At 56.8% G+C, this 21,764-nt stretch overlaps 2 protein-coding genes across 6 annotated transcripts in view; one reads left to right on the plus strand and one right to left on the minus strand.

Moving 5' to 3' along the window:
• Positions 1-3,893: 3,893 nt before the first annotated feature.
• Positions 3,894-16,098, plus strand: Clk3 (CDC like kinase 3). 2 transcript variants are annotated; one of them, XM_013145620.3, is made up of 13 exons: positions 3,894-4,035; positions 7,118-7,275; positions 7,742-7,958; positions 9,879-9,975; positions 10,250-10,316; positions 12,406-12,522; positions 12,960-13,126; positions 14,115-14,209; positions 14,304-14,433; positions 14,545-14,627; positions 14,879-14,958; positions 15,092-15,182; positions 15,756-16,098. In XM_013145620.3, the coding sequence occupies exons 2-13, from the start codon at positions 7,118-7,120 to the stop codon at positions 15,930-15,932; spliced, it is 1,479 nt and encodes a 492-aa protein (XP_013001074.2). In that variant the 5' UTR covers positions 3,894-4,035; the 3' UTR covers positions 15,933-16,098. The 2 variants fall into 2 exon arrangements, with proteins under 2 accessions (XP_013001074.2, XP_003463669.2); XM_003463621.5 differs by lacking the exon at positions 3,894-4,035 and adding an exon at positions 4,110-4,249.
• Positions 16,099-16,349: 251 nt separating this feature from the next.
• Edc3 (enhancer of mRNA decapping 3) overlaps positions 16,350-21,764 on the minus strand; it is a 67,076-nt gene continuing 61,661 nt past the window's right edge. For all 4 annotated transcript variants that reach the window (XM_003463582.5, XM_013145623.3, XM_013145621.3 and 1 more), the window contains exons 6-7: positions 20,080-20,297; positions 16,350-18,326 (exon numbers count right to left, since the gene is read on the minus strand). In XM_003463582.5, coding sequence (XP_003463630.1) covers positions 17,992-18,326; positions 20,080-20,297 — 553 coding nt within the window. In that variant the 3' untranslated portion in view covers positions 16,350-17,991. The remainder of the gene's footprint in view (positions 18,327-20,079; positions 20,298-21,764) is intronic.

Below are 21,764 nucleotides of genomic sequence, written 5' to 3' on the forward strand. Positions count from 1 at the left end.
AGCCCTAAGCACATCCTCACATCCCAGCAACAGATGCCAGTTCTGTGATTGCCATGGGGACAGCACCAGTGTCCCTGGCACCCTTCATCTAGCCTCAGACTCCAGGAACAGCCAGGTTCCCTGGTCTCTTCCCCAGGCACAGGCAGGTCAGCCAGGCTCAGTCATTGCCCGGCACTCGAGGGGCTACCCTGCCAGCTGCCTGGACTCACCTGGCGGCCACAGCACTGCTACCTCAAGGAAGTCATGTCCCAAGCTTTGGCAGGGCTTTCAGTGCCCATGTCCACCCTGGCTTTGTGCCTGTATCTACATGCCTGGCCCAATGCCACCAGGGTGGTCCTGGCAGGCTCTAAATGAGCTCTTCCTTACCCTCTGGCCTCAGTTTCTCCACCTGCCTGGGAAGGAAGTTGACTGGTCATTGGGTCTCCCAAATGTCAGGGGCCCCTGAGGATACACAGGAATCCCTGGGGAGGGCTGTGAGGCTGCCTCTGCTTCACTAGACAGGGCCACCCTCACCAGATCTACCCAGGTCAGCAGTAGGGGGCCAGCAGTATGAGCCTTGACTGTACAGGGACCTGGACCTACAACTCTTATCTGTCACTGCAGGCTCTAGATACTCCCCACAGCTGGCTGACACCACCTCCCCTTGCAGCTGCCAGTGACGTTAGAGCCTGAGGTAGGACCAGAGCAAGGACCATGACAGAGCTTCTTGCAGATTGTGGACAGGGTGTGGAGTGGGGCGTGACAAGGAGCAGTTGTATTGCAGAGCATCACTGGGCTCATAGCTGGGTCACTAAAGGTACACGTGTCACAGGGTGGCCCGCAGGGATACCAGTGATGGGAATGGGCTTGGAGGTGTTAGTGAGAATTCCAGATCCTAGATCCTCAAGTGGCCTAGAGGTCACCCCAAGAAGCCTGCTTGTACACAGCCTCCTCTTTCCCCAGGGACTCCCACCATCCCCAGGTGACTGGGCTTCTAAGGAAGCTTTTTTTATCCACTTCCCTTTGTCTCTGGCCATGCCCAGCTGTGCCTCTCAGATCCACCACACAGCTCCAGGGCTGCCAGCCATAGAACTCTGCTACCATGGCAGTTCTGTTGGGCACTTGGCCCCATCTTCCTCCTTTAGATTCCTCAGACCTCCTGAGAACATGGTGCCATATGTGGGCACCAGCCCTGAGCATGGTGGCACTGTTGTCCTGCCAAGGAGACCCTGCTAGCTCAGGGGACCTTGAGACTGCAAGAAGGCAAAGTAGACCTGATGATGGGGCCTCACTTCCTGTTGCAGAGCCAGCCTAGCTGAGCCTCACCTGCATGGCCACTGCTGCAGCATCTAGGCCTGCTCTGCTGAAACCTCTGGTACTGCCCACAGATACCTCGCCAGCTCTGCCCACTGCTTCTGCTTGCTGCAGCCAGCCACTGGACCCAGGCAACCTCTGCCCACCTGCACGGTTACAGTTTAGTAGCCAGAGGAGCCAAAGACAGCCAGACCCTGGAGCTGAGTGTGTACTTGAACCCTGCCACCTCAGCCTGACCCAGAGTGCTTCCTCCAGGATTCAGGCATCTGGCAAACCCCAGCAGCCTCAGCCCCATTGAACATTCTTCCCAACAGCACCCGTATGCTGGGGACATTGACTGGCAGCTGCTGCTCACCAGCCATAAGCCTGTCCCATCCTCCTCTCAGGCAGCTAGTGTAAGGCAGCAGATCCTCTGGAGTGCTAGGCCACTTGAGGATCTAGGGAGGATCTGGAATTCTCACTAACACTTCCAGGCATTTCCCCCATACCTAACACTCCTCGTCTTGTGGCAGGAGCCTAGAAAGTGCAGGGCTAGGACAGCATTTGGGGGCCATTAGTTAGCGACATTGTTTTCTGAGGGCCAGAAACCTGTACGTTGCTGTTCCTGGCACCAGACACCCTGGTCTGTGAGCAGCCCCTGTACCCTTCCCTGACTTGCCCTTGTCTGCACCCATTCCAGCCCTTCCTCAGGATGGCACCGCCATCCACTTGGCCACATGCCCCTGCACAGTTTGATCTCCTGTCTCAACTCCAGGCCCAGGGCCCTGCTGTGCTTCCTGATCAAGTTGTCCCCACACGTCATCACTGTCCAAGACCACTCCTAGCCCTGCTCCCACCCACATGCAGCCTGGCACCACACCCACATCCCCACCTTGACTGCACACTTCCCTGGCAAATGTGAGGGCACTCCATGGGTTGGGGCCTGGTTGGGCACTATGGGCTCCCAGTCTGTGGAGGGTTGGGAAGCAGGGCAGCTGGGAGGGAAGTTGACTGGTCATTGGGTCTCCCAAATGTCAGGGGCCCCTCAGGATACACAGGAATCCCTGGGGAGGGCTGTGAGGCTGGTCCTCTGCTTCACTGACAGGGCCACCCTCACCACATCTACCCAGTTAGAATTCTAGTTGTGGGGAGCCAGAGGAGGACACCACCAAGCTGTGGAAGCAAGAGCCTAACTTTTGGGGAGCCCAGGAAGGCCTTTCAGGGCTTCTACCCTAGGGCCAAGGTGAGTTGACAGTTCCCCAGAGAGAGAAAAGCAGGATGTGGCAGACAGGAGACTGCTGAGGTGGCAGGGTTAGGAGGGAACCAGAGCAGCAGGCCCCAAAAGCCCAGGAGCAAATGGGAGGACAGGAGAGCTGTGGGGCTTCAGGGGGTGCCCTTGAGCCATGAGGCTAACCTCAACCAAGAGAGGACTTGGGCATAGCGGTGGGAACTGGGGAAAGTCTGGGTCTGAAGCCAGGGCACAAGGCAGGAATGAGGTGAGGTGGTGGGAATGGGAGGGGTTATGCAGGCTGAGAAAAGAAAGCTCTAATGGTAGACTCCAGCGGAGGCCTCCAGGCTGCTCTGCTGAGTTTGGAGAGGACAGCACCCTCAAGAGCTCGTCTCCTGCCTAAATGACAGAAGTGGGGACTGCTGGGTCCCCGTGTTGGGCAGCCTAACTTCATCAGAGCGCTGCAACAGACACTAAGTAGGCCCGGACAAGAGCCTCTGAGATCCTCCTAAAAGTCCGGGCAGGGAGAACGCAACCCCGGAAACAGCGGGTAAACCTACGTGATGGGAGGAGACACCAGCATCCTCCCGCTGGTGTGCTAACAACCCTGGGCCCCAAGCAGAGCAGATCTCCTTAACTTTTTAAAGCCTTCTGGCTCTTGGGATCAGGTATTTAACTCAGTGGCATAAACGCCTGCCTGGCAAGCGCTAGGTCATAAATTCAGCCCCCGGTACAAAAAACACTTTTGGCTCTTGAGACAGCCCTGAAGGAGGCAAAATCGAGGAGCGGGCCCAGCCGGGCTCAAGTCACCACCCGAATGTCTCTACTGGCGAAGGGTGGGTTTAGTTGGACAGGGACAAGTAGTAGACTTGAGTGTGTTTGGTGGCCTTTGTAGTCCACGCTGTAGGGATGGTGCGGCTGCTGGAGATCGGGGATCACTCGTCAAACCCTGACCTCCAGGGGCACATCAAGGGTAAGGACTTGAGGCACAGACTAAGTCTCGGACCTTGGCAGGGGTGCCCCGAGGAACTAAGAGCTCAGCTCCCGGAGCCATGCCGAGGGCGGGGGCTGGAGGACCTCTGGCGTGGCGTGGGGCAATTAGTCGCGCGTCCCGCAGGGGCTCCGGGCGGGGACGCTCCCGAGGGACGCCTCCAAATACACTGGCGTCTCCGCCTCTAGGAGCTCCTGGTGCCACCCCGCCTGGGGAGTCACAAGGAGCGGCTCAGGGACTTAGCACTGCCGGACGGGGGCGCACCGGGGCCGCCGGGAGAGGTCCCGCAGTGGATGCCTGATACGTGCCTGCGCCTCCCGCCGGGGCTGCGCGCGGGACTGGGATGGCGGGGCCGTGGCGACACAGGGAGACGAACCCCGCGGACCGTGGGGTTCCAGGTATCCGCTCCGAGCACCCAGCTCGACGGGGACGCGCGCCCGGCCGATCTCGGGGGACACGGCCTGGGGCGTGTCGCGACCCAGAACATCCCCCAAATGCTCTTGGAAGAAGCCTCAGTGGTTCCCGCACCGACCACGCTGAGGAGGTCAGTCCTCCAGGGCCTTCGAGTCCGGGGCTAGAGCGGCCGGGCTGGGAGGCTGGAACAGGCCGGGGCCCGCAGCGCCTGCGCCCTGCGAGTGGGAGGGGTCGCTGCGGGCGGAGGCCGGAAGCGGAAGTGGAGTGGGGAGCAGGGCCTAGTCGCAGCCCGAGCCTGGGAGACGGTTAGTGGGCTGGGGCCCGCGGCGGCGAAGGCGGCCAGGGTGAGTTGGTGAGCAGGCGGGCGCCTGGCCCCGGGCTTCGGCTCGGTTCAACCTACTTCCTTTCTCCCCCTCGGCCCACCTCAGGCCACGTCCCGACCTCTCACCCCTGACCCGTCGCCTCGCCCTGGCGGGCAGTCACTGCGGACCCCGGCTTCTGGGTCCTGAGGCGTCGGGGGCGGAGCCCGGGAGGCCTCCGAGTCCCTGAGAACGCCCCCGGCCTCGGCCCGAGACACGCGGAATGAACTCGGGGTTCGACCCAGGCGGGAGAAAGCGCTCATGGTCCCTCACTCCCCGCCCGTGGCTCCGCCCGGGGTCGGATGCGACCCGGCCTCGTCTTTGCCCCCGTCTCTCCTCGCGCCCCGGGCAGCGGTGACCCTAGGACTCCAGGCGGGAGGAGGGGAGGCGAGCGAGACCGCAACCTCCCGTGTGTGCTGTGGTGATGGAGCTGCCCCGCGCCGGGGCACCAAGCCACGCCGACGGTTCTAATGCGCGGTCGGGAGGTTGGGCTCCGGTTCCGGTGCCCTGATGGAAGTTGAGCCAGGGCTCACGAGCCAGGCCCCGGTAAGATAGGGTTGGCAGTCTCCCAGCGCCGTTCCCCGTGCCCTTGAGCCGCGGCAGTGCTTCGCCCGGCGGAAGCCTGCAAGGTGCGGGTCTGAGGCTGCAGTACAGGGAGGGCAGCTCTTGCCAAAAATAACCCTAGGGCTCCGGGTGGCAGGAATCCGGGAGGCCGCGCTGACCTGGCTGGTGGTTCTCGTCAACCCAGTTCTCTGGCCAGGAACAGCAACTGAGAAGCCGGCTGGGCCTGTGCTTGGAGGAAGGCTGGCATTCGTGGCGTGAGTTCTTTTGGTTGGCCGTTTCTTATGCTGTGTAGAGCAGAGCCTCCTAAATGTAAGCGTGGCTCTACTGCTGTAAACAGCCTGTGTTTTGGAGCCTCCGGCTGGCTTAAGGCCTTCAAGAATGCCGCTGGCGGGGGTGACCCAAGAGTACAACTGTTTCCCCTGCTTCTCCTGTCTAGATTATTAGAGGAGAGACAGGGCCTCGCCTCCTGCCTGTGTGTGCCATTTTCTAGCTGTCAGTTTGGCCATCTCTGCAGGCCAGGAGGTGTTTATCTCTGTTTTCCAGGCGCGGTAACCAAGACCTAGAGTGACTTGTGTGAGGTTACATGGCTGGGAAACATTGCCACTGTGATTGGGGTTTTTGTGTTGTAAGTCTGGCCTCCCAGTGCTTGGGAAGAGCTTATAAAATGTGCAGGCGTCTCCTGCAGCCTTGAAGTGTCACCTGGAGGTGTTCTGTTAATGAAAAAAATTGTCTTAACTTTTTTGTCACTTTTTGTGGGCCCAGAGCTGGAACAAGCATTAGTCTTAGAGGACAGCATATTTAATTCCCACAAAACCTCCTGAAAGATGCCTGTCTCTTCAAGAGGAAGCTGAAGATTAGTTTAATAACTGGCCCAAAGGCAAACAGCTGGAAATGGCTTTGCCATGATTCAAGTTAAAATCTGACCCCAGAACTGTGACTTTCCACTCATGTAGACCTGTATGGACATGGAGTCCTATGTGTCTCCAGAGGGAGGTTTTGACCTGGTGTGGCCTGACCTGTGTCCTGAAGAATCAGTGTTTATCTGCCCAGCGCACATAGGCAGGAGCACACCTGCCTGGCAGGGAGGCATGTGTCCCATTCAGCAGGCATCCTCGCAGTTAATTAGCAAAGTGAGATTTAGTACTGCCTTTTGTCTATGGCTTGGGCACCTGACCCAGTGTAATTGCAAGAAAACGGAGATAGTAGTCATCTGATCAGGAAAACAACAAACCTAAGCTTTGGGGGACTTGTCACTGATTTTACAGAGCATTCATCTCCAAGGGTTGCTGGAGACTAGACTTAGGTGTGGGGGGGTTGCTAGTGGGGAATCTGAGGGCAGGGTCTCTTGGGGTCATACAGTAGCTCCTAGGGCTCAGTCAGAGAACTCCTTAGCACCCTGCCCATTCTCCAGGAACCTTTTCATTGTGCCAGTGGGTTGGGGTGCTCTGTGGGTTTGATAGGCAACGCCAAGGCTGCCCAAAACTGAGGCTGGCTATGCACCAGGAAGGCTTGGAGAGAGAGTTACCTGCGGTGCTTGGGGTGTCTAGCAAGGGTAGGACAGGAATCATTCTCACAGAGCCAGCCTGCGGTGGCTATAAGTCCCAGCTGGATAGACCTGGGTGCTGCCTGTCTGCAGAGAATCCTGCCAGCTGGCTGATCTGGCTGCTAACTCCTTAGAAGGGAGCAGAAAGGACAGCAGTTTACAAGGAAAGACAAGGCACCAGGCCTGTCGATGCAGATGATCCAGAGTTCCTGGTGTTCTCTGGGTGACTGGTATGAGCTGGGTGGGCGCTGCAAGCTCTCATCTACTTAGGTTGACTCTGAAGTGAGCTAGGTGGTGCCAGGGACCCTGCTGCCTTTCTCAAGGGCTGGTCTGTGTCTTACCGGGACTTTGGCTCTTCCTCCTTTGGGTAAGGTCCAGTTTGGGGTCACAGCTTTGGCCCCTGGCTCCTGTCGACTCTGAGCCAGCAGCCTCCTGCCTGCCTCAGGCTCTCCAGAACATTCAGGACCTGGGCCCATGAGCAGGAGGGAACTGGGCACAGGAGACCCAGTTGCCCGAGTGCTTGGGCCCTCAGGCCATACTGTAAAGTGGTCATCTATGGGTTCAGTGGCAGAGGAATTGGCATCATCTGCTGTTAGGCCACTGTGACCTCAGAGTTCTTGGTCGCTTCATAAAGCCCTGGGAGGGGCTACCCCCAAACAGAACTGTGGGCCTCGTCTAGGAGTCCCAGCGCCTGTGCAGTCCCGGTGGCGCGGGCTGTGCTGAGCTGGGCTCTCCTCCTGGCCTAGATGCACCACTGTAAACGATATCGCTCCCCTGAGCCGGACCAGTACCTACGCTACCGCTGGAAGAGGCGGCGGTCCTACAGCCGGGAGCGGGAACACGAGGGGAGACTGCGCTACCCGTCCCGCAGGGAGCCTCCCCCACGGAGGTCCCGGTCCCGGAGGTGAGTGACTCTGGGGGGAACAAGGCAGGGTGAGGTTGTTCAAGGCTTGGGAGGTCTCTGGCTCCCTGAGGTGACCCCGCTTCGGTCTGGAGCCCCACTTGGCCTCATGGGCCCTCACACAGTCAACACCTGTGTTCTCTGGCATAGTAAGGGCTGCCTTCCTTACCACCCCTACCTCATCTCCCTGCCCATTTCATAGGTCAGCAGTGGCCCTACCAGCCTCAGCCTTTCTGGGTAGGACTTAGAGGAGGCTCTGCCTAGGAAAGACTGGGCCCCATCCCAAGCCCAAGCAGCTCCCAGACAGCTCCTCAGTGTGGGCACTCTAGAGAGCCAGCCTTGGCTCTGCGTGCTGCGCCTGTCCCTTGTTCTGACAGATTGTCCCTAAGAGCCCTTTCCAGGGCCCAAACACAGGGCCTTGGATGATGGGAGCAAGGACTCCACTGATGTTCCCATACCCCTCTGGCAGCCACGACCGCCTGCCCTACCAGAGGAGATACCGGGAGCACCGCGACAGCAACACATACCGCTGTGAAGAGCGGAGCCCATCATTTGGCGAGAACTGCTATGGATCTTCACGTTCCCGTCACCGGCGGAGGTCACGGGAGAAGATGCCATACCGGACCCGAAAACACAACCACCACTGCCACAAACGCCGCACCAGGTCTTGTAGCAGCGCCTCCTCGGTGAGTGGTGGCCAGGTGTACTGGCTGGGCCCAGGGCCCGTCCTTTAGCCTCTCTCAGGCGGGCTGGTCTGGTGAGTACAGCAGCCTGGGCATGCTGCTGCGCGTGCACGAGTGTGCATGGGTGTGTGTGTGTGAGATCAGGTCCAGGTGCAAGGCCGAGCAGAACACCTGGCCCTTTGTTTCCTTGCCCCTTGCCTGTGGCAACTTTGGGGCTCTGGCTCCGGCGCCGGCTGGTCCCCAGCCTATCTTGTCTCCACACTGCTCCAGACATAGGCCATGTGATACAGGTGGCAGGGTGCTTCTCAGGGACTCTGTGAGATTGTTGGCGTGACCTAGGGCCGCATGGCCTCATTCTCCCCGCTTTGTAGTGAGTGCTGTGCCGGGCATGGACTGTAGTCACCTCTGCTGCTTCTTCTCCCTGCTGCTTCAGAGGCAGCTGAAGTGTCCCCGGGGGAGGGAGCCGCATTTGCCTGTCAATTTGTTTTTGTTTTGTTTTTTATTTTGGTGGTGCTGGTGATTGAACCTAGGGCCTCGGGCTTGCTAGTCAAGTGCTTTACCATCAGACTATATATCCCCAGCCCTTTTTGTTTTCTGTTTTTTATAATCGGGTCTGGCTACTTTGCGCTGGCTAGTCTCGAATTCCTAGGCGCCAGCAGTCTTCTTACTGCAGTCTTCCGAGTAAGAGCAGGGGCTAAGGGTGTGATCACCGCACCCTGGCAGGCAGCTTGGAGGGAGCTTCACTCATGACCTCCAGGTCTTCAGGTCTTGCTGTGTTATCGGAAGGCAGTCACAGCCATGAGAGGCAGCTGCCTATGTGGCAGGGCAGTGGAGGAAATGACATGAAGGCCAGCAGCCCAGGTCTTGTCACAGGCCACACCAAGAGTAGGGCCTGGCCAGTGTCATAGCATGGAGCGTCGCACAGCCCTCTGCTAACCCAGGAGCCTACACTGTACTCAGTGCCCTGATGTCTTTGAAGTTCGAGTCATCTCTCCTGTGCCCCATCCCCCTTCCCCACCTCCTCCCACTGTGGGGACGGTTGTGGGACCAGTGGGGGCCAGTGTCTTCTCTGCCAAGCTCATTCTCTGACGTCTCTGAGTTGCTGTGGATTCACGTTTCCTCCCCCTGGATGAGTCCAGTCTGTGGTACTGCTTCTCTTTTTGGTACCCTGTGTCATCTGGAGGCTTGGAATGAGCCTGGCCTACAAGCCACATGAGGGCTGGGGCCTGAAGTGTGGCCCAGCCTTTGTGGCTCACCATGGAACTTTCTCGCTCGCGACTTTGCAGCAGCACTGGTGGTGGCAGGTTATTGCTGTGTTGTGGTTACTGCCATCTGGAGCAGGCAGCAGTGTGGCAGTGTTGGGCCGGACAGGGCTGTAAGGACGAATGGAGGCAGGCACAACAGCCAGGCATTGTTCCTCAGCTGAGACCCGGTGGCCCTCCGACCAGGCTGTGGTTGGACTGGGCCTGGCTGGCCATCTTCTTGCGCCGATCCTTCTCACTGCATCTCCAGCTCTGGTCAGAGCCACCACGGGAGGGCTCGGGAGGGGGACACTTGGAAGAGGAGGGAGTCAGGGCTGTGGCTGTCCTCAGGGCCTGGCCCCTCTGCGGCAAGGCTGGCGTCTTTCCATGCGCTTAGGGCGCACCTCTTAGAGATAAAAGTCCGAGTTCCCTTACATACCTGTAGCTGTTTTACTTTTCTGTTTTTGAAGTCAGCTTGTGTCTTGACGTGTCCCTTGCAATATCCCTATCGTTATATATGCTGTGTGCCTTATGAAATGCTGGCATCTGGAAAATCCAACCAACCAACCCACCGGGCTCCGCACCGTCTCCACCTCTGCCTTTGAATGACACTTCAATCTGTCAATCGGAACCGCCTACCATGCGATTGGTCGGATGGCGTTTCGGGGGGCGGTGCATGCAGAGAAGCCAACAGAGCAGTAAGCGCAGCAGCCGGAGTGTGGAAGATGACAAGGAGGGCCACCTGGTGTGCCGGATCGGCGATTGGCTCCAAGAGCGATGTACAGCCACCTTTCGTAAAACTTTACCTCTACTTCCTACTTCCCCCTGTTAGACGAGCTCTCCCGCCAGGAGGGACCTCTAGTGTGCGTGGTGCCTTAGTGGGCCACCAGTAATTGCCTGAATGACACAGATGCTAGCAACTTCTGTTTTTAAGAGTGTAGCAGTGAGAGAGAAGCCTTTTTTGTTTCTGAGAATTTGAATGCTGTGGACTTGCAGGAGCTGCCGCCTCTCCTGCTGTCCAGACTCTCACGCCCAGCCTCTTCTCTCTCGTAGATGAGATCGTGGGCAACCTGGGCGAAGGCACCTTTGGCAAGGTGGTGGAGTGCCTGGACCACGCCAGGTAAGTAGGCCGGGTAGGACTGGCGTGGCACCCCGGAGCACCCTTTTCCCAGAGGAGTGGGCTTTGCTGATCTGAATTAGGGGAAATTTGTGGGATGTGTGGGTGGGTGAAGTGCCTCCCTGGACATTGCTGCTCAGTGAATGACTCTGCCCCTTGTCCCCCAGGGCCTGGAGCTGCTTCCTGTGAGCTTTTAGGTTCTGGCCTACAGAGGGCTGGGCTGGACCCCACACTCTACCAATCCCAGCTGAGAAACCTGGCCCTGGGCCTTCACACCCTCAGGGCCAGGGTCTCCTGCCATCCCTTGCATGTTACTGTGAGTGGGCACCAGGCTCCATCCTGGCCCCAACAGTGCAGCACTTGCATCCTCTCAGTGTTCTATTAAGACTGTACTTGCCTCTGCCTGTGTGTGGCCCTCTATTAACAGTCTAAGGCATTAGCCACAGTGCCAGCCCTCACTCATCTGAGCACCTTGCTGGCCAGTTTGGGTTTTTTGTTTTTGTCTTTGAGACAGCGTCTTTTGTAGTTCAAGGCAACCTTTAACTATGTAGTCCAGGGTGGCCTCAGACTGGCAATGATTGCCTTGCCACAGCCTCCCAAGTGCTACGATTATAGGTATGTGCCACTATGCTTGGCTAGCTGACCAAAATTTTAGAGACCAAAAAAAATGCTGAGCATTTTCCCACTACATCTTAGCCATAGGAATGATCTAAAACTACATATTTTATATGAAAAACATTCATCGTAAAAATACATTGCCAGGGGTTGGGGATTTAGCTCAGCGGCGTAAGTGCCTGCCTTGCAAGCAAGCAGTCGTGAGTTCGATCCCTGGTACCGATGAAAAGGAAAAAGACAAAAAAAAAAACCACGCCATTAATTCCTCTGAGTGCCTACCACCCCCCACTTGGAACACATCCCATTATTGGCCATTTTTGGTATATTTTTGAGGCATAATCAGAAACACTGAGTGCTGCTGCAGGTTCCTTCCAGGGGAATGGCAGCCTCATGAAAACATCATGGTCCTGAGCCACCTTATTCACCAGATCTGGCACCGTGTAACTGTTAGCTCTTCCCCCAAAGTCAAAATAACCATGAAAAGGAAATGTCTTGCATCAATCCAGGACATGGAGGCAACCAGGACAAGACAGGACAGGACAAAGACACTCATGACAGGATTTCCAGAACTGCTACAGAAAGTGGTGGGGTGGGAGGGTATTTATTCAAAGCAAGGAAGAGAACTTTGAGTGTATTCATGGCAGTGTGCCTTTCACTGTAATAAATGTTCTGTAATTTAGGTACACACCATATTTTTCCATCACTCCTATATTGTGGCAGAAATGAGTACCATGGCCTCTCACATTAAAAAGGCTGCTCATAAAGGACAGCTGGATCTGGGAGTCAGCTATCCCCAAAGCCACAAGATAAAGTAGTGACTTCCCTTTGCTCCCAGCTCCAGTTTCTATACCTCTGGGGCCCAGTGTGGCCTGGAAAGTTAAGGTCTGGACAGTGGGTGTAGAACGACTATTCAGTAAGTGACAGGTAGGGATAGTACAGACCCAAGAACTGTGGCACATGGCAGCCAGGCTATCTGGCTCTGCCACTCTGAGTAGGTGAGGTTACTAGGAGGCAGGTGCAGTCTCTAGGGAGGCTTGAGGGGTACAGAGGGAGCAAGCAGGGCTATTTTAGGAAGCAGAACTCAGAACAGTGAGCCCGCAGGCCTGCAGGACTCCCTTGAATGAGATTGTCCTGCATTGAGAACTGCGGAACTGCAGAGGTGGGTTGGAGGGCAAAGCCCAAGATGTGTCACTCCCAGTCCTTACACCAGTTGACCAGCTGGGGTGGGCAGAAAGAGGGGGTTTGGAGAGGGCTGTGGTGAAGGGGGTGGCTTGGCCTACAGAATGGTCCGTGCTCCTCTGCCTTTGCTGTCCTCAGGGCAGGAAGGCCTAAGGCTGTATGTAGGCAGAGGTAGGACAGCTCACAGCTAGAGGGCAGAGGCCAGGCATCTCCTTGTGTCAGGGTCTTGGGGCTGGAGTGGAGGAGGGCAGGCAGGGCTGGCCAGGTGCTGAGAACTTGTTTCCTTACTGGGTCCTAGAGGAAAATCCCAGGTCGCCCTGAAGATCATCCGCAATGTGGGCAAGTACCGGGAGGCTGCCCGGCTGGAAATCAACGTCCTCAAGAAAATCAAGGAGAAGGACAAGGAGAACAAGTTGTGAGTCCACAGGGATGGAAGGAAAGGCCACAAGGCACAGACTATACTAGGCCCAGCCATGACGGGGGTGCAGGGCAGTGGAGCTTGCTTTGGCCCTCATGTCAGTCCTGCTCACCTTGCAGCAAGTGTCCTGAGGCAGGCCCAGCCCCATACTGGGGAGCAGGGCTCCCACAGGAGAGTACCTCCAGGACAGACACCCAGCTCGCTTCTCCCCAGTACCATCCTGTGCATGTCTGGCTCCTCCCCATCTGCTGTGGATGTGCTGGACCTGGGACCCTGGGACCCATGTCCCCAAGGCTTACCTGGATCATGGTCAAAGGGAGATATGCCTGCTGGCACTGGCATCCCTTCTGTGTGTCTCCGCACCAGGATGTGCAACTCATGGCCTGCAAGGGAGGCAGCCCCCAGCATAGCCTAAGCCTCTGTTCTCTCCCCAGCCTGTGTGTGTTGATGTCTGACTGGTTCAACTTCCATGGCCACATGTGCATCGCCTTTGAGCTCCTGGGCAAGAACACCTTCGAGTTCCTGAAGGAGAACAACTTCCAGCCTTACCCCCTCCCCCACATCCGGCACATGGCCTACCAGCTCTGCCATGCCCTCAGGTGTAAGTGCACAGGCACTGGGCGGCCTGCTGCTGTGAGGCCTCATTTTGGGCATGACTCTCAGAGTGGGGTAGGGAGTTGGGGCTCTTAGGCCTCCTGGCCCAGTCTGCCCCAGGCACTCAGGAGTTGGGAAGGGGTTCTGACCCAGCTCCAGCCCTGCCTCCCACCTTCAGGAAGAGGAGAAAAGACAGAAGCTACAGCTCTGTCCAGGTCCCCAATAGAGCCTGTCTACGAGGAGACCCAATGTCTGTTACTTATGTGCCTGCCAGCCTCACCAGATTTGGTGGCATCAGTGCTTAGTACTGTCAGGTGTGTCACTGTTGAGGCAGTGGGATGGCCCCTGGAGAGGATGGTGATGGACAGACACAGCTTGGATGTGTGAGGTTGCACAGGTGGCAGGAAAAGGGACTCAAAGAACAGCTCCGAAGGCCTGGCTTTGCTCAGACATGGGGAGCAAGAGTATGCACTGGGCCCAGGCCACTCTCTGGAGGGTCTGTGGTGTCAGGTGGGAACCCTGAGCTGCGAGTGTTAATGGCTCTGCCACTGTCAGAGGGACACAAGGACAGGTGGGAGGCTCCCCTGGCTTAAACAAGACCTGGCTTTCATTTTACAATGGGCCCAAAAATTCTGTTCCTGGTGCTAGGGTTCTAGCAGGGCCCAGCCAAGGCCTGGTCTCTGCATAGCAGAGGTGGAGGAAAGAGAGAGCTCTATCCTGTCTTTTTCTTTCTGGTTCTAGAGGACCCTTGTAAAACCTGTTTGGTTCAGGCAGGGTTTTGCTAAATTGCCCTGGCAGAACTAAGGTGTTATTTTGTCTCAGCCTCCCTGCATGCTGAGATTACACACTTGCACTTCTTGGCCTCCTTGGTCCTTCTAAAGGCAGGACCCTGAAGCTCGTGAGAGGGAAGCCAGCAAAAAGCTGGTTTCAGTTTGGCACCCTGCTGGAGGGAAGGCCCAGGTTCACAGCCTTCCTCCCTCTTCCTCCACCCCCAGTTCTACATGAGAACCAGTTAACCCACACAGACTTGAAGCCAGAGAACATCCTGTTCGTGAACTCGGAGTTTGAAACCCTTTACAATGAGCACAAGGTAGGGCACGGGGGCGGGGGACGCGGAGGGGTACACCCAGCCCTAGAGTAGGTACTGGACAGAGGCTCACCCAACCGGCCACCCTGCCTTCCAGAGCTGTGAGGAGAAGTCATTGAAGAACACCAGCATCCGAGTGGCCGACTTCGGCAGTGCCACATTTGACCACGAGCATCACACTACCATTGTGGCCACCCGGCACTACCGCCCACCCGAGGTCATCCTGGGTGAGTGACACCTCACCAGCCGTGTCACACAGAGCAGCTGTGGGGGCACAAGCAGAAGCAGGGTGGCATCCCTGATAGGCCAGGTCTCACCACCCCTTCCTCGGCTTGCAGAACTGGGCTGGGCACAGCCCTGTGACGTCTGGAGCATTGGCTGCATCCTTTTTGAGTACTACCGTGGCTTCACACTCTTCCAGGTATGCTGTGCTGCTCCTCTGGTGTGAGGAGGGCCACGCCTTTTGCTGGGGTGCCAGTGAAAGGGGATTGGGCAAGAGTTGTAAGAAGCAAGGGCCCCATACAGAGTGAGGCTGCAAGGACCTGTCACAGCCTGGGAGCAGGGCTGGCACCACCTTCCAGTGGCAGGTTCGCACCTCTTTGGCAAGGAGGGCGTTCTATCTGTCCTGCTAAGACCGGGACTGACACCATACTGCTGTGTTCTGGCCTGCAGACCCATGAAAACCGAGAGCACTTGGTGATGATGGAGAAGATTCTGGGCCCCATCCCATCACACATGATCCACCGCACCAGGTGAGGATGCTGGCTCCCTGGGCCTGCAGTAGGCAGTGGCACCAGACCTGCCCACCTTGTTTGCCCATACTGCCACCGCTTTGGGCCTGGCACCTCCACTTCTGCCACTTGACCTTCCCTCCCTAAATTTCAGGAAGCAGAAATATTTCTACAAAGGGGGCCTCGTCTGGGATGAGAACAGCTCAGACGGCCGGTATGTGAAGGAGAACTGCAAACCTCTGAAGGTCAGTTTCTGGCTTCCCCTCTCTCAGCTCATGCTGAAGAGACCCCAGACACTGGAGCAGATCCTTTTGTGCTCCAGCTGGGGATCGGCACCTGGTACTGGTGGCTTCCTGCAGCTGGCCCAAGGGTAGCATGATCCCTTGCCCACTGAGTGGTCAAGAATGTTATTGGGGAGCACCAGAAGAGCTTGGTGCTTGCAAGAGATTGCTGCTTCCTGTCATCTTCCTTTTAAGTTTTGGGCACAACTAGGCAAGACTGAGGCAGGAAGAAAGGTGACCTCCATCAACTGCATTTGCTGCTGGGCTGGACCAGTTGGTCCACAGAGGTGGTGCCTCTTACCTGCTCAGGACTCTGCATGTGGGTTAGAGGTGCCAGCCCTGCAGGATGCCTGGCAGCCTGAGTTCTGAGCAAATCATTGGAGCTTGGGTGTGAAAGGAGAGGAGCTGCCCTTGTCCCAGAGGGCAGAAGTGGCGTCCTGAGAACAACCCAGGCTTGGCAAGGCCTCCCTGCGGCAAGGGAATTGGAGTGGCTCTCACCACCCACGGTCACAGCAAGCACTTTGTGTCCCTGAACAGAGTTACATGCTCCAGGACTCTCTGGAGCACGTACAGCTGTTCGACCTGATGCGGAGGATGCTGGAATTTGACCCTGCACAGCGCATCACATTGGCAGAGGCCCTGCTGCACCCCTTCTTTGCGGGCCTCACCCCCGAAGAGCGGTGCTTCCACACCAGCCGAAACCCCAGCAGATGACAGGAGTGCCTGCATGCCAGTAGGTGGAGGGGTAGAGCCACCGACAAACAGTGCAATGTGAAGAAGGCAGGAGCCTATAGAACACCCAGCTGCCAGAAAGCACAGATCTGACCCACGCTATTTATATGTTGTAAAGTTATAATAAAATGTTTCTTACTGTTTGTAACCCCTGGTACCAGTGTGTCCATCCACAGGCTCCTGACCTTTTAATAAAGTCTGATCAGCAGTGCAGCCTGTGGAGAGCTACATGTGGGCTGGCCAGGCACATAGGTTAAGTGATGTAGGGATGGTCCCAGGCCAGTGAGACATAGCCCCAAGGCAGCTCTCATGCTATCTGCCAGGTGCAGCCAGCCAGAGTAGCTCCCGAAGGGGGAGGTAGCACCCTGTCAACACTCACAGAGCAGTTCACACAGCACAGAACTTGCTAGTTCAACTTTATTGTAGTGCTGGTTTTGGTTTCGGTTTCCCAACAGCTGCACAAGTATCAGGCATGGTCTGTCAGAGCCTTTTGGGGTCTGGCTACTGAGGAACTCTGCCCATCTTAATACCTCTGGGGCAGCCCAGATGGAGGGCAAGGAAGTTCCCAGGCCTCCGGAGAAGAAAAGAGGCCTCGGCATCAACTCCTGGTGGTCCCTCAACAAAGCCATCACCCAGGGACAATGCACTGGCATTACCAGTTGTCTGATCAGGGTTCTAGCTCATCCATCACACCCAACAGGAGACCTGTCAGTCCAGGACCTAGAATGGCTGGCTGTTAATGCTGGTCACCTGGGCTGGACTATGGCGCTGCCTATGAATAAGGGCCCACTCAAGGGTGGGCAGAGGCAGAGCACACTGCACTGGTCCCTGGCCTCCCACCACTGGAGACCATAGTGGAGGGATTGTACAGCCAGCTGTCTGCACGTGCTCACTGCCTGTGACAAAATGACAGGCATCCCAAACCCTAGCACCACAGCCTTCTCCATAACCAAAATCCTTAGCCAGGCCATCCCTGCCCCCAACCCATTCCTCCCACCTTCCCCTCAGCCACTGTGAGCAGAGCAAAAGGAGCCTGAAATCCTATGCACTTGCAAGGGGCCCCACCAGGGCTCCAGGCTTGACCTGTCCCACCCGCCTCTGGTACAGGTTCAGGTAGGTTCTGGGGTCTGGGCATCTGGGATCGGATTGTGCTGCCCACAAATGGGCCCATCTGGACCCAGACCTTGTTTGGGCATCTCTGAGACAGGCTGCTACCCCAAAGCCTACACATGAGAGTGACACCCAGAAGAGCCAAGTGCAGACCAAAGGGATGGGGAGGAACCCAAGAGGAGAGGGACACAGCCCTATGCTGGGAGGGCAGCTGTGGGGGAGCTTTCCGAGGGGCAGGCAGAGGGGGTCGAAGGACGGGGTAGGAGTGTGTGGATGATGCAGGGTGGGGGCCAGAACAAGCAGCAGGAGCTGCCTCCTGCAGCACCAGGTTGCCCTGGGCGCCCCCATCCTGATCCTTAAAGCTGCATCCTAAGCACTTTGGCCTGACTCAGCCACCAGCCAGGGTGGGCACTGCTGGCAATATGGACACTATGGTTCCCCAGTAACAAGCTGTGCGAAAGACCGCAGCCAGCCAACAGATCCCATCATGGTGATACATCCTGAGACCTTGGTCCCCACCACTCAGAGTTGGAGTAGAACTAGGAAAAACCCAGCATAATACCTGGCTTGGCTCAGAAGAAAGGGACAAAAGCCCTTCGTGACTACCCTCTGCTGGACAGGTGGCACATGACCATCACAAGAAGGGCTGCTGGCTGGACACGCAGGCCACTGCCATCAGTGCAGGTACAGAGCCCAGGTCTCAAGAGGTCCTGCTGCCCGTGCTGTAAACCTGAGCAGTCAGAGCTGCCTGTGTCTGTAAACAAACCCTGCGGGCAGAGGTGTTTGGTGCTCAACTGCCGCCAAGTGACATGCCAGTTTTCAGTGTGTTGTTATCTCACAGGAGGAACTAACCCAAAAGAGGAAAACTGTACAGTGAGGCCCATGAAGCTTCACATCCTTAAGGCATCTGTCATTGGCTGACAGCAGGACTTTAGGCAGAGTGCAGGGGGATGACGAACTTGCAGCCGAAGGGCGAGTGGTAGCTGATGCCCACCTCCTGGAAGACCTGTTGGGGGATGCCAATGTCGCACAAGTAGACACGGCCTGCATGCTCCCCCAGTGGCAGGGGGAGGCCCAGCGCCAGGGACCACTTGGCATCAATGCCCTGCTCAGCTTCATGCACAGGAGGGTCTATGCTGAGCACTGGTGCCCGGTTCTGGTTGGCCCAGGCCACTGCTGCCTTATACCAGGGCTGATCCCGCAGGAAGGCATTTTCGGGGCAATCCAAGCAGTTGATGACCAGGTCCACGGGGCTGGTGGGCAGATCTGCAGAGGAAAAGGTGCTGTGTGGAACCTGGAGCAGAAAGCAGCCATGCAAGACAGAGCTCGGGGCCCAGACAGCACTCATACCCACTCCAGGCTGGGCCAGGCACAGGCCTGGGGGTTCCAAGCCTGTTCAGACTGAGGCCACTGCCTCATATGGGGTTCCCAGGCTGCTGAGGGGCAAGTCCCACACCCCTCTCTACTTTGAAGGCAGGTCCCACATCCGACCAATCCCAGGAGCATCACAAGCTCTGGCAGGTTGGGTGCCTATGGGGTAACTCTCACTGCAGACTGCTGAGAGTCCAGGAGAAAGGGAGTGGTGGGACTCGGACAACAAGCAGTGACAGCACGCAAGCTAAGCTACTACTCCAGCATCCTGCCCTCCCAGCCTGCTCCCGAGCCTCTGGGAATACAAAGAAACAGCCACCAGCAGTTACAGGGTCCCTGTGCTTGCTCAAGCCAGCCTCTGGGACAGTACAGGACAGGGGTCTCAGCAAGCCGACTAAGGTAGTCCAAGCAAGCAGGGCTCAGGGCACACCAAAGATAACTGCCCTGACCTGCCTCCCACAGCAGGCGGACAGACTTTTGAAAGGCTGAGGAGCTGCCCAGAAGAAGTGCCAGCCCCTAACCTTCAGTGCTGGTCTTCTACATGTGCAGACTGGACTCTGCTTAGTACTCACCAATGAACAGGAGTCCTCGAGGGTGGGGAGCCCTCGAGTCTTCCTTGTGCCCACAGGGACCTGCCTGAGCTGCTGGTAGGGCCTCTATGTACACTGCTCCCTCTCCAGTCTTCTTTCCAACTCTCACTTGAGTCCTGTCACACTCTGCTCAAAAGACAGCCTTGTTGGGGTCACCAGAGAGGGCTGTGCTGCTGAGGCAGGGCCAACCTTCCCGCCAACTTGGCCTGGAGTGGCTTGTGACACAGCCATCACATGTTCCTCATCACCTGGCAGTCAGGACCTTCTCTCCTGCCCTCCTTGGCTGGGCTCTCAGTCCTTGACTTAATACACACACAGCCCAGGCCGCCTAGATTTCCAAACTGTGCCCAACAGCCATACAGTAGGGGTTCTGCTCTTGCCTACTGCCCTCCTAGGTCAGCCCCATGACAGCACCAAAGCTCCTCAGGCTGAAGCCTGGCACTGTTCTCAGCCCTACTCCCTCGACACCCACTATGCTGACAGCAGAACTCAGAACCCAGCTGTGTCCACATCTTGGGCACAGCCACCATGTGCTCCTGTCCTCGGCAGCAGCTTCTTATACCCCGGGCCCCGACTACCTGCCCTCAGGGAACTGAGCTGCACCAGAGCATCAACCCCAGCCCTAATCTCCCCTGAACCCACCTTACCCAGCTCTCTGGCACAGCGTTCTCCTGGTTACCACCTGGCCTAACGCTTGATACCCTCACCTTCCTCTCTCCTACCCTAGAGATCGTAGAGGTCAGCTCTATGAAGGACGGACTTCAAACACATGCTGCCCTATCCCCAGCACCAGGGACCGTGCCTGTCCCACACAAGAGTGGAAAAGGGTGAAGGGCAAAGGATGGGAGTGGGCACTGCCAAGACTAGAGCGGTTATGGTGAACCTTTTAGAGCTTTCAATAATACCAATGGCCTGCTACAGCTCCTGTGCCACAGGTTCACTACCACTGCTCTAGAACTAGTCGGCACACTCCTTGCCTTTCCATAGGTACCACTGGGTGGCACCACCAGAACATCACACTACCAGAAGCAGGCAGCAGGAGACTGCTCCGTGCTCACCTTTGAGGCTGGACACCTGCTGGCCCTGGGTCTTGCTGAAGAGAGATAGCTCATTGGTGATGGACTCCAGCATCTTGACAAAGTTGGGCAGGAAGAGGATGACCTGCACATCATGGTTAGCCAGGTGTCTCCCGCAGCTGATGCCTTGAGCCCCCTGCACATGGGGCCCACACAGCAGGGCCACAGTGGGCCTCTGGTGAACATTCTTGGGGTTCAGCCTGGAATACAGAGCAAAAGGCAGTCACTGGCTGCAGACTGGCCGATCCTCACATCTTTATCAGACAAGTTACCCCTCTGGGGGTCCAGATCAGCAGGCCAGGGCCCTGGGGTGTCATCCCCTCTACCTCCACTGTTCCCATCAGGGAGTCCACTATTGAACAACACTGTTGTCAGAACCCTGCTGATGGTTCCTCCTGTGTGACTCTTTAGGGACACACTTGACAAAGCAGCTTCTCCACTTGGCTTTCTTGGGCTCGGTGCCAATGTCACTGCCCACCAACAGCACTGTCCCTCACTCTCACCTGCACTAGTAAGACTCTCTCTGACCGTGCTCAAATCATGTCTCCCACCAGAAAGTCGTCCCTTGTCAAGTCCCCCATCTTTATGGGGTCCAGCTTGAAGCTTGCTGCTCTGGGACTACACTCTGGCCACATCGATTCCTTTCTTCTCAGCTCCCAGTGAACTCTCACTTTGGCACAGCTCTAAACTGTGTCACCTCTGTGCAATCTCTGTCCTCTTACTCCACTGCTAGTGAGCCCACAGGAGCAAGCTGCAATGTCACCAGCACCGGCTTCATGGCATGCCACATGGATGAAGGACACACAGAGCCTGGTGGTTCTGCCACACCATGTGCTCAGTGGATGCTGACCGTCAAGGTGGCACTGCCTGGGACAAAGTAACCACCTCATCTCCTGTTCCTCAGAACTGAGAACTTCTGGTTTCAAAGCAGCCACCAGTCAAGGAGGCCTGGAGTGGCCCAGGTTCCAGTCACACGGCTGGCTGCTGGGCCAGAAAGGCCTAGGTCCCTGTCTGTGGGGACAAGTCTCGTCTTCCAAAGGGAGAAAGAACAGATGTCCGCAGGCCATAGGACAGTGTCATGACTACCTCTCTTCCCAAATAAACTTTGAGGAAATGAGACCAAACCATTCTCTCCACTATTTCTACATTTTGAGAAACCATGATGAGTTTCTCCCTTCACTCAGAAGCCTTAGAATGCTGTGGCATCAGACCCACTGTCTCTTCCCCAGTGGGCTCTCCCCGCCCCTCCTCCTTCACCAGAATGAAAGCAGAGCCAGAAGGTGGGGTGCACAGCACTAGAACAATACCAGCATGTGTCACCAGGCAGCACTGCAGCTCCATGAGCTGCTGCATGCACATCTCAATATGGGCTGCAATCTCTGAGGTGACCCTGCAGGAAGCACAGGAAGTTCCACCATGAAAAAGTGCTGTGAAGAGCTGCATGACAGCCAGTGTGCATCAAGCTACAGGACTACTATGGATTCATTTCAAACTGAGCCAGTGGGAGCAGCAAAGGCCAGCGTGGACTTCTGAGAACTCAGCCTAAGAAGATGGGCTGGGATCAGCCAGCCCCCAGAGGCCAGCTACGAAGCAATGTCCCCTCCCTATTGTCCCCTGACTGTTATTTCTGGGTATGTTTTGCTTTTTAGACAAGGCTGTCCAGGTTG

The sequence above is a fragment of the Cavia porcellus genome, unplaced genomic scaffold (genome assembly GCF_034190915.1).
Source record: "Cavia porcellus strain 051 isolate PalLab524CR breed Dunkin Hartley unplaced genomic scaffold, mCavPor4.1 scaffold_38, whole genome shotgun sequence".
Lineage (NCBI taxonomy): Eukaryota > Metazoa > Chordata > Mammalia > Rodentia > Caviidae > Cavia > Cavia porcellus.